General features: G+C 41.3%; 1 protein-coding gene across 2 annotated transcripts in view; it reads right to left on the bottom strand.

The window, feature by feature from the left end:
- Window positions 1-13,821, bottom strand: part of cherp (calcium homeostasis endoplasmic reticulum protein) — a 31,710-nt gene that overhangs the window by 16,430 nt on the left and 1,459 nt on the right. The window contains exons 2-10 of one of the 2 annotated variants that reach the window (XM_030433424.1): window positions 10,867-11,040; window positions 7,597-7,635; window positions 5,800-5,969; window positions 5,426-5,563; window positions 5,173-5,324; window positions 4,657-4,768; window positions 4,058-4,147; window positions 2,715-2,907; window positions 1,946-2,106 (exon numbers count right to left, since the gene is read on the bottom strand). In XM_030433424.1, coding sequence (XP_030289284.1) covers window positions 1,946-2,106; window positions 2,715-2,907; window positions 4,058-4,147; window positions 4,657-4,768; window positions 5,173-5,324; window positions 5,426-5,563; window positions 5,800-5,969; window positions 7,597-7,635; window positions 10,867-11,040 — 1,229 coding nt within the window. The remainder of the gene's footprint in view (window positions 1-1,945; window positions 2,107-2,714; window positions 2,908-4,057; window positions 4,148-4,656; window positions 4,769-5,172; window positions 5,325-5,425; window positions 5,564-5,799; window positions 5,970-7,596; window positions 7,636-10,866; window positions 11,041-13,821) is intronic. The other variant, XM_030433425.1, reaches the window with a different exon arrangement.

Below are 13,821 nucleotides of genomic sequence, written 5' to 3'. Positions count from 1 at the left end.
TCAGGAGAAAGGCAGTTACTCTAGGAGAGCTGGACAGGGCCGTAGTAGGTCCTCAACCCATCAGTAGGAGCTCGATTGGCATTTGCTAGAGAACACTAGAATTGGCAAGTCCGCCACTGGTGCCCTGTACTTTTCACAGATGAGAGCAGGTTCTCCCTGAGCACCTGCGATGGACATGAAAGAGTCTGGAGAAGACAAGGAGAACACTATGCTGTCTGCAACATCGTTCAGCATGACAGGTTTGGTGGTGGGTCAGTGATGGTCCAAGGAGGCATATCCATGGAGGGACACACAGACCTCTACTGGCTAGAAAATGGCAGTCTGACTGCCATTAGGTATCAGGATGAAATCCTTGAACCCATTGTCAGACCCTATACTGGTGCAGTAGGTCCTGGGTTCTTCCTGATGCAGAACAATGCCCGGCCTCATGTGGCAAGAGTATGCAGGCAGAACCTGGAGGATATAGGAATTGATACAATTGAATGGCCCTCACGATCACCTGACTTAAACCCGAACACCTCTGGGACATTATGTTTCGGTCCATCAGGCGCCGCCAGGTCACTCCTCAGACTTTACTGGAGCTCAGGGATGCACTTACACAGATCTGGGAGGACATCTCACAAGACACCATCAGTCGTCTAATTAGGAGCATGCTGCCACGTTGTCAAGCATGCATACAAGCACGTGGGGGCCACACAAGATATGGAGAAGCATTTTGAAATTACATTTTGGCAAAATGGACTAGCCTGCCAGATCATTATTTCACTTTGATTTTCGGGGTGTCTATACAATTAAGCCCTCTGTAAACTGAACATTTTTAATTCCATTAAAAGATGTGGCATCCTTTCGTTCCTAAGACATTGCCCTGTCCATATCTGTATAGATATCCAACATAATTTTTTTTCACATCGAGAATTGATGTGTTTTCAAAGTGTTCCTTTCATTTTTTTGAGCAGCATATCAGATGGTCTGCATGAAGCATGAAACACTGTTAAAAATATCAAGACTATCGCCAGCCATTAAAATGCAACTGGCTACGAGTGATAACAGTGACTTGCAGCATATCTGCACAGAGCATTTTGAGTGCTTTCTGTCAAACATGCTTAACATTGGCAACATTTTGAAGACCACATATATTAGCTTTCAGAAGGAAAAGCTGACCATTGGAGAATGTAAGGATGAACTCATGAGGGCCATTGGTCAGTTCACACTTCTGCTTGATGCCACAGGGCACACACTGTTTCTAATGCTTGTATACATCACACATGTATACAATGTTGTTCTAAATACCTCCATGCATCAATACTGTGTTATATCCATAGCGCCACCTACTGGACATACGAATTCAGACAAACATCCTATTTACATGACATTCATAGGTTCTTTCCTCCATATCATACACTACAAGTTTACATGCAACTAAAAGGTGAGCACACCCTCCAGGAGCTTCACCGCCAATCAATAATCAAAATACAATTTGTGTGAGGGATTTTTCACCAATAGTCCATTTTGTATTTATGTAGATTACAGAGAGTTCTTCTGACTTCAGCGTACATTATTTAATACAGATAAAGGTATACCATAAAGGAACAACTTCCTCATTCCTATCTGGACCAAACTTCACATGTTTGATAAGAGTCCAGCCAAGAACACATAGCCAATATACAGTCATAGTCACAGCGTCACATGTTGGACACAGGAAATTACATTTAACCCCTTACAACACTGTCCGAAACACGGACAGTTAAGAGATCCGTACACAATAATCAGGCAATGGGGCCAGGTACGCGGCATGCACCGACATCAGCATGCGTTGACTGTGAGGGCCGGTTCATCGCTGCTAGCAGCTTTAATTTTAATTTGGACTTTTACCATGAACAAAAGTATCGTCCAATTAAATCAAAGTATTTGTACACAAGCATGCAAGAGAAACATGAGTCTTTACCGGCTGGTTAGGGGTCCAAGGGCCCATATGCTGAGGGTCATACCACGCAGGCTTGCTGGAGGGGATATCTGAGGGGCCACTGGGGTTGCTGCTGTCCTGTGGTCTGGATGAGGCTCCTTCAAACTCCCCTGGAGGACCTGACATTGGTGGCTTCAAATCACCTGCACACAATAAACACTGAGACATAACAGCACAAAACATACTGTACATGTATTTGGCCAATGTAGAGCCAGTCACAAAGATGAACAGCTGAAGAAAACTGCCCCAAAACTTCTGAGTCAGAACCAAACTCCTGCTCTGAGAATCAAATGTGGAAGTTCTAAATAGTGAAGTGCTAATCTTTTTGTGTGAACACATTGAGTTCCATAGCCTTAGCCAGCCTTGTAGCTTCCAAACAGGTAGGCTTGTTTAACTAAACTTGGCTCGCTTCAGCTCCACCACTTCACCCATTTTTGATCAGTTGATAGGCAGGCGGAGTTAGGCACTGCCAACATGGTGACGGCTGGTACCACCCACATCGAGCTTCATTATGGTACCTCAGAAGTCTATTAGTGATGTCATGCTGGTTCTGTCCACAATTTTATATTGTCAATGGTCAGAACTAATTGATGGTGTATGTGGCTGTTAAACGCTTTTTCTCAAATAACTAGTCTAAAATGGAGTGTGTCTGCATGAACTGGATGAAACATTTAGGTTTTGTTGTTAAATGAATGATACATCTGGTTTCAGGTACAGTGTCTCTGGCTTTGTTAAGCAAGTGTCTTCTCACCAGCTTGTGAGGTCATAGGTAAGGCCTTTTCAGGCTCAGCAGGGGTAGCTAGTTGTGCCACAGGAGCAGACTGCTGCTGCTGCTTCAGACTGGAAACAAACTCTTCGTGCTGGGTTTTCAAAGCCTGGATCTGCTGCTGGAAGGCCAGCTGGATCGGCTGCACCACCGCAGCATACTCCGTTATCAGAGAAGCCTGAGAGAGAGAGGACAAAAGTGTATACAATCTCAGACAGTCACAGTGGTATCAGTCAATGAAACTAAGGGCTTTATTTTCCAAAAGCAAGCAAAATCTTCAGGTGCACATGTAAATGGGCGTGACCAGCACATTTTTTTGTTATTTTGGTGAACACAGGTTAGGCAAGTTAAGTCGGGGATAGATTCAGTGATGACCAATCAAATTAGCCATTTTCATCCCATTTTAAAAAGTACCAGCAAGTGAAAAAGTGTGAAGAAAAAAGAGAAAGGAGTTGTCCATGAAACACCAAACTTCCCCAAATATGCTCTCAATAGATGTACTCCAATAGTGCTGCAGCAGCTGGAATACTGTGTGGCTCATTAAATAACATAACAGCTTAATAACATGGTTCAACAGCCATCGCCGGAAGATCGATATCAGCAACATCAAAAAGTTTGTAGTGGACTTCAATGATTTAAATTTGAATCCTGTGGTCAGTCTGCCTCTACAATCTGCACTCACAATGGGCTGCTGTGTATTCTTATAATTGATTTAGTCTATTTAATTTTATTACATTAATGGATCTAGTTGAGTGTAAAAATGATTTAGAGATTTCTGCCGGTCACAGATCAGTTAATGATGAGCTTTGCTCTTGTGTGTGGGCACACAGGACTCGTTGCTGGACTCTGCTCCAGTGATTAAAACATCTAAAAATTATGGCGCAGAGGACTTCTGAGATCTGCAATCTGTGAGTTACTTTCCAGTCGTTTGTTTAAAAATGAAAATAATATTTTAATAACATCAATTACTGTCATGTAATTCCAGTTTTTCTGACTTATCTATCTGTGCCAGGTCAGTTATAAATAACTGATGAACTGACTGACGGCCACCTGTGTGTAAAGTTATTAACAGCCCCTCAAATCCATTACTATAGATGTGACACACATCACTGCTGTAGCTGTGTGATGACTACAGCCACATTCAACAGGTTCCACATTACTGTGAAACTCAGTCACTGGATTCTACTCTTGTTCATGATATATTTAGTAAGAATATTCATCCATCTCGTTATAAACTGTTTTTTGATGGACATAAATCTGAATGCAAACCTTTGGTGGCAGGAAATTGCCAAACAGAAGCAAAAAAAAAAACATTTTTTTCCACTAACTTGGTACTGGCCAAGGCCCAGTGCTGGGTTCTGGAGCTGCTGAATGGTCTCCTCATCAAAGTACCCATTCTTCTCCCAAAGCTGCAACAACTGAGGAGGAGGAAGTTAGAAGAATCAGAGAAAACTGACTGACACATAGGAAATCATTTTCACCAAAATAAGTACCAATTCTTCCAATTTAATAAATTAAGAGCAGAACAAGCACAAAGTGCCAGGGAATTGCTATTTATCAAAGCTTTATATTCAGCTACTTTATGTGTAGGTGAATGTTTTAATAAGTGAATATTAGAGTCAGGTTGCAGGACAAATAAGGGACTTAGTTCAATTAACATGATGATATTCAATGGGCTGTACTATATTCTGCTATACCATTCAATCCAATCGAAGAGCCCCCTGTTGTTGACTCAAATTAAAAAAATTTCAAAGATCAAGTTTTCTGTGAATACATTTTATCCAAATTATTCTGGGCTCAAGGGGATAGTTTTTATTGTGAACATTTTGCAAAAGTTCCTGGTATACTCAAATATGTAGAAATGGACTAAAAATCCTCCAAAACCATAAAAGTACTTTTAATTTTGTATTTATCAGCAGCCATGTACCCTGGTGATCTTCTGCTGTTTCTCTTCCTCTACAGCCAAGAAGCTTGTACAGTAGATGGGAACCACAACTTTCTGCAGCGCTGCCAACAAATCCTTCTGCTGCTTCCGTTGACTGGAAGGGTACATGACAACACGCATCAGGTTACAAGAGGAATACAAAGTTGGGCAACACTTTTCTGAATCTTCCTATAAAATCTGTGTTTAATGCCCAAACAAGCTTCTTTATACGATATTTGTTTTATCATAAGTGCCATAATGCCATACTGGCATGTTATTAACCGAGTTGCTGTGTAAATGCTTAAATGTTAAACTTCAGCAATTTCATTGTTTGTTGTATGCACCTAATGTATAGATTCCATTTAGTAAAATAACATTTAAAAATAAGTCATCAGCAGTGGGTCCAGGTTTATACAACACTCTCTAGAACACTAATAACATTATTGCATGTGATGATCAAACTGTAGGAGTAAAGTGATCCACTTGGTTTTTCTGTGTATGTATTTAGTTTTCGTGTACCAGTGATGGAGGACGTCATTGGTTAAATAAATGAGATGTAGACGGAGCTCAAAATGCGCTCCATCAGCAGTGATGCGGTTGCGAAGATGTGATGTCATCAGTTCACAGTGCTGTGGAGTCTTGGCATTGTTGAACATCCAGTTCTTGCCAGCCTGACATGAAGACAAACACATGATGAGAATAGAAAGCCTTCTCCTTGAGCTATTTTAGGAATCTGGATACTACAAAAAAATCTCCATTATGGCAGGCTTACAGAGATGGCATCCTTGGTGCACGTGTCTATGATTGGCTGCAACAGGTTGTCAAATTCTGTGATGTCCAACTGAGTTTCCACCAGTAGTTTCTGGGTCTGCTGCTCCATAGCCAGAGCTATGGCTGCAGTCACTTGTTCCTACATAGAGGAAAAAAAGAATTGGAAAATGCAATACCATTCTTCTTTAGCCTCCTTCACAACACTCTGAAAAAGTTGTTTTTTGTCACAATAGACCAGAAGATACGGGGCTATCATACTGAGACTTTAACATTGTGGACTCTTAAAGGCACCCAAACCAAAAAAGGATAAATAAGACATCTCTGAGGGGAGGATGTCCTCTCAGGCAGATTTATAATTTCTTGCTTGTTCTGTACCTGTCTGAGTGTGTGCAGATGCTGCTCCTGCTGCTGCAGATTCCACTGGCTCTGTTGGATAAGCTCATCGATGGGGGGTGCAGCAGGCGGGGGAATCTGAGGCGGAACAATCAACTGCACTGGTGGAGGAGGGACATCAACCATGTCTTTGGTGCCTGGGTTGTACATGTCTGCACAAACAACAGCAGGAAAACAGCATGCAATATGAACAATTGAGGAGTAGAGGTTTGGTGAAGCTTTGATATAAGGGCTGACAATGGAAGGGTTGATGCTGTGGGACTGATGCCATCTGTTGAGATGCCGATGCCCAAAGACAAATGTGCATTCCCTCCCATGTAAAAAAAATACTGACCTCTGATGGTCAAATAAGTTGTGATAGCTTACATAAAGAAAGCAGATGAAATGTTCCACGAACAAAACAAAAGGGTTAACACGGTGTAAGAGGCATGCAACCCACATTAACACAACCAGTGTCTTCATTCCTAACCTCCTGATTACAGCGAGAGAAACTCTGCTGAGAAAACAAAACATGCTGGCATATCCAAAATCATAAAGTTCACAAGCACCAAGGTCTGAAAACATTTAATGGAGGTATAGGGTCACTCAACTACAGCGGGGATACAATGAGATGAAATTATATTTCACTTCATTACATTGTGTAAATATTTAACAACTAATAAAACTAGCATGAAGGCACGAGCCGTGTTTACTGGAGCTGTACATCAAAAAACCAACATCTGATGAAGAACTCGTCCATAAATCATATAAAACCTGTCAATTTCTAATCCTTTCTTCAATACGAGTTTATTAATCTCAGGGTGTGCAAGTATTTAAAAATGTCCAACTGCCCTCTGTTATGAAACTGGTTTTAAACATGTGAATATTTTGCTGATATTAACTTTCTACCTTAAAGGCAATGTGGAACAGAAGTGAAGACAGTGAAAAGGCAGAGCTTACCATACTGTATGGTAAAAAGCTTCCAATATGTTATATTTTTTTGTAAAATTTCTGACCACAGTATATCACTGTCATCAGTATAGTTCATCTACCCTCTGATTTGATCCACGTTTACTGTATTCTTAAGTTCTCATACAGTGCCATACATCCTCCTGTAGCTACTGGACAGCTGTGATCATTTCTAAAATGTATCAGTATAATATCACAAGGACAGTGAATCTGGGCGTCACATGGTGGAGCTCACCATATACCAAGGGGGGGGGGCAAAGTATTAAATCATAACCCATCCAAACCAGGATGTAAACACTAACAAAGTCTGCACCAGTGCAAACAAGTAACACTCGCTGCAAAGGTGTTAACAACGACTGCTGCTAATTGATCTTTGTGAAGCTATGCTCGCTGCTTGCCTGGGACAAAGTTCTTCAAAATTAAATGAGATTATCATACAAATACTAGTGACATCAACCAAAAACTAGCATTTTTCTTAAATCACGCAGCCCCTTAAACTCCAGCTGAAGTGAATCAGCATTCCAGAAACAGACGGACTCGACAACAAGGCCTTCCTCAAAGACATGTCACGAGGCTCCTCTTTCTCTTTCTCAGAGTTAAACTAGCTGCCTAAAGAGGAACGATTACGCACATTTTGAGCATTTATTACACCATAAAGAAGATATGCCTGCAATTTCTTCAACAACACAGCAAATTAAAAAAAGAAAACCATAACGACATGAAAAATGCACAACAACAGAAAACAAAAAAAAAAGCTTTAGGTGTGACTATGTCCAGTCTTTCCAACTGGAATTCTTAATTTATCGGACATATCTGGTTCCAAATAAATACCTTCAGATTTATACTCCTCACCATCGTGGGTAGAGGGATCTGAGTGGAGAAAAGCAAACTTTAAAGCATATCAGTGGTATGACAAAACTGTCAGAAGAACTCTATGCAACCCTGCACAACACAGTGCAATTATGATCATCTAGTCATCATTCAATGCAGCCTCAACGTAGATGTTGTCAGAAGGTGTGACTGCCCCTGCATCAGCAGCAAGAATATACTGATGAGTCAAAAGGTAAAACTAAATACTTAATAATACAGTTAAATTGCCATATGTGATACATCTGGTGCTTCAGTGAATTAAAATTGGATCTGTAGTGATTTACTATCTCATTTAGCATTAGTGCTCCCATTTATTTTTGACAATCTCCCTCTTTACAATACCTTTGGTCCTATTGTGTAGTCTCTGCCCCTTTTTGCACAGTATTTCAGTTCTCAACAGCTCCAGGTTTTGCAGGTTTGATGGGTATTACTGGTGCGGCCACATTTTAAGCTAAGGTGTATTGCAACTTTTTTCTTTCACTTGTACTCCACAGTACTCCTGTTCTGCCCTATCCATATCAGGTTCTCTATGATGACTCTTAATAAACTGCATTACCAGGAGGCACTCCCCATGTTTTCCTTTTCAGGGGTAATCCTGGTGCACTAATGGCCAATCCAACAGCCTGCACGCCCCAGAGCTTGCTCAAATGGTGAAGCATGTATGTTATATCAGACAAAATAGATTAGTAATGGGAAATGAGAACTGTGCGAGTGAAGTTGCTATAGCTATTTAATGACTTAACATACTGTATTATTCATGTATAGAGTTTAACATTTGACTCATCGGTTATAAAGGAGACAATATTGACATTTAATCTCCTGACACTCTCCTTCTTATAGTTATGATGAGGAAGAAATGATCTAGAAAAAAGGTCCAGTGTGTAGGATTTAGTGGTGTGAAGCAGTGAGGTTGCAGACTACAACCAACTGAATACCCCATGCCTCACCGACCCCTATTGTGGCCACTAAAAACACAAACAACTAGGTTTGTCTGTTGTGGGCTATTGCAGAAACATGACAGTGCAAGATGGCGGGCTCTGCTGAAGAGAGGAGACTCCCTAAAAGCTATATTTCATCTGGATGGGTATGTTTTTTGCAGGACTGAGCAGTGTATGCTTCAGCAAGCTCTACTACCATCTCAGCTCCATCTGACACTATTAAGTCCTATGTAATTTCCAGCATAATATTTTGATGGTCAGTTTGAGAACCAACAAGTCAGGTTATAGTCTTTTGAAAATCAACAGCAAAGTAGTTGCTGTTCTACTCATGTCGGCAGGAAAAGGAGCAAAAAATCTGACTGGACCATAACCCGACACACCAGATGGTGTGTTACACAGCACCACCTGGGAAGGGCAGATACTTACAAAAAATACGAGTGAACGAGAATGCACATCAGGCACACAAAATCTGAGTGGTGCACGCTCCTGACTCAAAGTTTTTGGGAGGTCCCATGGAGGAAGCTCTAGTCCTTCTGGGACTCACCCCTAGATCCCACCAGGTAAGTGTCAGCTGCGTAACGTCTCCGTCATGCCAGCAGAGCTGATGGGTTTCACTTTAGTCTAGTCTCAACTTCCACCAGGTCCACCATACTGCGTATCTGCCACTTCCCAGCTCTGGCAGTCCGAAGCCCTCCGGCACAAATACGCAGGACTTCGATTTCTGGCGGATGCTGGAGCGTGACACAGCAACTCAGCTGAATTTAGCACTGAGTAGACAGGAAGTCACGCACTGAAACACCAATATGACATCAGTCAAAGCATAATTATAAATATCATATTCCATTTATGTGAACAGATCCTCCTAAATTCCTCTAAATCTTACACACTTTAAAAGACCGATACCCTTTTAAATACAAGTTGCAGAGAAATTATGACCAGCTATAATGTACTGGCATCTAGTGCCTACATACCGTTTAACTGGTGTTACTCACCAGGTGAATGTTTGGTTGGGCTCGTTAACGCAGTAGTGCATTATGATGCAGGTGTTGCACAGACTTCTTGAGTTTTTCAGTAAATTGATACATTCTTCTTCAACAAACACTACTTAATTGCCCAGATGTGCACATCTCAGACAGTATATCTTCAGTAGTGAGAATACATTCAGAGCTGGACTGCATGTATCGTGACAGGTACATACACACGTGACATCTTATTCAGGACAGTGGATAGAGGATACAAATGACCAAACAAAGCACATTTAAAATGCTGAAAGAAAATTCTGGCTTCTTACAAACTGGGTCTCATTTTTGTACTTGTGAACATCATATTTAAAAACAGCCAGATTTCGCAGCAAGGCCAAAGTCATTACTTCTGACCAATAACTACAAAAATCAGACCCAGTTTGTAAGGAACTAAAATTTCCCTTTAAGATGTGAGGTGGGCTTCACATTTTCAGCCCTGGCTAACGGCATTGTCTTTACTACAAGGCCAAAAAGGAGTTCATGTCCCCAAGTCATGCTGCTCAATTTTCACAAGGTCTTGGATATCACTTTGGAAAATGGGGATCTTGTGTAGGGTTGAGCTTTGGCATATACATTACCTGAGTTTGGTCATAGAAACCTAAAAATATGCTTCTTTCATGACAACAGCCATTATTAATGGCTACTTGATTATTGAGTTGAAAGTCAACAATTTAATCCGTGCTCATATTAAAACATATTGCAGCTCCATAGCCAGCCCTACTCTTGTATCAAATAAAAGGTGAATTCAAAATTTAATTTAGTTCAGCACTCCTCAACCTCACATTCACTCCACTTTGTTGTGAAAACCTGACCAAGTAGATGGGGCAGCTTGTGGCTGGACTACTGTTTTACTGTAGAACACAGCTGGAATGGCAGCAGACAGTAAGAGCAATTCATGAAAAAAATCCACTCTAGAACAGAATACACATCATTAATATGATGCTGGAGAGTTCATTCAAAAGAAATAATACATTCAAGAAATAAATGGGTGCACAAGGTTTCCTAAATTGGATTATATCGCTTAATACATGTTGAAACAGGACATGCATTAATGTGATAAAATGAATTGTATGTCAATCTGTTATCAGCATGTTCTCTTTTATGTACTCAAATATACAGACTGTATTATAACTGGATCTCTTTCATTTTCTTACTGTTTCCATGACGGCTTTTAGCGTATGGAGAAAGACTTAATGAATGAAACATTCCAACATCATAAAAATATCTTTGTGCAAATGGTTTTATGGTGGACTGTCCCCTTAACTACATACGCTGCTGTTGCTCCATAGCAAGCTTGCACTTGTAGTAGGTGAAGTATTCTCCCCCAAAGAGGAAGGAGAACTTAGGGTTGTCCTTCTGTTTCTCCATTGTCATTTTTTCAAACTCTGGCCCATTCCGAGCGACAAACTGGGCCAGCTTGTCAATGACATTCCTCAGTTCTTGATCTGCATCAGGAAAGAGAAGAAGAGGAAAAAAATACAGTCAGAGCTGAGACAGCTGGGCATTTGTCTAAATGTGACGACACACCATTAACAAAAGATACAAAGCAGTGACAATTGATCAGTTTGTAGCTCTCATGTATTATTATATTACAGTCACAGAACTGCCACATTTTTAATATTCCCGAAAGACGTTTGTACTTGAATGACACGTGGTACGTGAAGTTCTACCATCTTCTGTGTTTTTCGATGTATTTTTGCTGCATGAGGATTTATTTTTCAAAAAACTAAAGAGTACAACCCAGCACTAATGTTGACAGATCTGTGAGTGTGCGCCTGTGTGCATATTAAATGTATCCCCCTCTGATCATGATTAATGCTCAAGGCTCCACACTATGAGAATTAGCCAGGCTTTCTTTGTGTGAGCTGGCTTGTCAAAACCTAAAACCAACCAGAGATAACCTGTATCACGAGGATGGTTATCAACTTGCTTTGTGAACACACACTTTTGTTCAGGCTTGAATAGAAATTTGTGTCATAAAACTCTTTTTCCACACAATATGTAAGGAAACAACCTATACTCCTGATACTGGTGACATTTGGTGTGACTGACAAGCTACAAGAAAGATAAGGCATACAGGAGGTCAATAATGCATTATCACCGCAGTGGCGGTTTGCCAATTCCCTGCCGTTGGTCATTCACACAGAGCGAAGCATCTCCACCTTAAAGAAGAACTGCTGTGTAATTCACACAGAAAACCAGTGCTGCGGCTACTAACAAGGCGTGACGGTACGGTCATGATGATGACATCTGTGTGATTTCAAGGTGTTTCCCCGGTGTCCTCCTGTCAATCTAAACCCGTAGATACTTTAGAATCATGAGCCCCATTCACACTGGCTTTTGGGTGCAGCTTTAGTGCGCCAATTCCCCGCCTCCATCTCAGTGTGAATCTCTCAGAGGTGGTGAGGGGTAAAATTTCGCCCTGGCACTGATCCGCCTCTGGAGGTAGTATCAGGGCCGTATTATTGGCGAACCAAACCAGTGTGAATGGACAGCAGGACCCCAGGGAAACACCTTGAAAACACAAAGACATCATCATGAAGTGTACCGTCACGCCTCTTTAGGAGCTGTAGCGCCGGCTTTCTGTGGGAATAACACAGCAGTTTGTCTTCAAGGCAGAGATACTTAGCTCTGCGTGAATGACCAACAGGGGAGAATTAGTAAACAGCGGCTGCACAGCAAAGCAGCTACTCTGTGTGAATGGGGCTACTGGTTCGGTTCGTCAATGCTGCGCGAAATTTCACCCCTCAAGCGGAGACGGAGAATTGGCACAGGATGCCCTCATCCAAACGTCAGTGTGAATGGGGCTAATGTGTAGCTATGTAGAAGTCTTCTTGAAAAGACAGCACTGCTCTCAGTGAAACTCATCTTGAATAAATAAAGGCAAAAAAAATAATAACACCTGCTAGGCCTGCACGAGTCTGGAAAAAACGAGAATCACGATTTTTTTGCTTAGAATTGAGATCACGATTCTCTGGCACGATTTTTTTGCTTAGAATTGAGATCACAATTCTCTGGCACGATTTTTTTCACAAAATGTTTATTGCACTAATGAACTTGAACAAAACAAAAAAACATTGTTGTATGGCAGAGGCATGCTACTATGCCTCTGCCAAAGCAATGTCTTTTTTTGTTTTGTTGAAGTTCTATCATTGGATGAGAAATGATTTTTACAAAAGTAAAAAAAAAAAAAAATAGTCTCCAAGATGAGAGGGCATCCTTTAATCCCTCATGTTGTACAGTGTTTATTGGGGCCGTATCCTTGGCTAGGTGATATGTGATAGCTGCTGTGGTCGGCTTTCTAAAACGGAGGCGTAATATTCTTCCTTTTCCAAAAGCTGCCTCAGAGGTAGGCGTAAACATGTGACGTGAGGTGAAGCCCGAATTTGGCCTGTGAACAATTGATAACGAATTTGTCTTCAAAATAAGAGCTTTACATTGCACCCCATTGGAGTTTAGAACTGGGCTCTTAGCGGGGGGCTTTTAATTTGAAAGTAGCGACCGTTCCTAGCTTGCGCTACAACAACAAGCTAGAGATCCAGGAGACGTTAGCATCTACCGGATCTCAGTGGCTGTCCAGTTGCCCATCTAGCAGGCGAGGTGGAAATAAGTTTACCCTCCGAGGCGGCAAACCGGCGGACCAAAACAGACCCTCAATTTGCCGCCCTCTGTCTAAAACCGCGGACCTAGCCGCCAAAAGGACGGGCAGATTGGCGTCTTGCTGCCCTGTCTATAAACGGCTTCTCACTCTCACTCCTTCCAAACACTCAACTGCAGGCGGGCTTCCTCCACTGAATCAAGTGCTACGTTTTGGGGCGCTTCAAAAAATCCGGGAGGAAAATAGGACCATTTGTTTTTGATTCAGCTCGAGATATAAAATGCTTCAGAATCGCCATGTGTGGAAATGAGATCATGTGTATGTGTGAATCAAGATCGCGATTTTCTAACGATTTTTCGTGCAGCCCTAACACCTGCCCTGCTCTGCTGTTTATTCTAGGCCAATTAACAGTTACACTTTAAAGATTAACAGTTGTTTACTTTTATTTGTATCATTATTACAATGCCTTGCCTTTCTCCTTCTGAGGAATATATAGGCTAATAGGAATGATATTTGGAATATTTAAAATTGTTTTTGGATTTCAGTTGTTTTGATATGTTTCTAGAAATGTTTTGTAGACTACGAAAATTCACTTGACTTTTTACAATTAAGTTACATTTTTGGGTGA

The sequence above is a fragment of the Sparus aurata genome, chromosome 11 (assembly GCF_900880675.1).
Source record: "Sparus aurata chromosome 11, fSpaAur1.1, whole genome shotgun sequence".
Classification (NCBI taxonomy): Eukaryota; Metazoa; Chordata; class Actinopteri; order Spariformes; family Sparidae; genus Sparus; species Sparus aurata.
The sequence above is the reverse complement of the archived record's forward strand: the minus strand, read 5'-3'. Positions and strand labels throughout refer to the sequence as shown.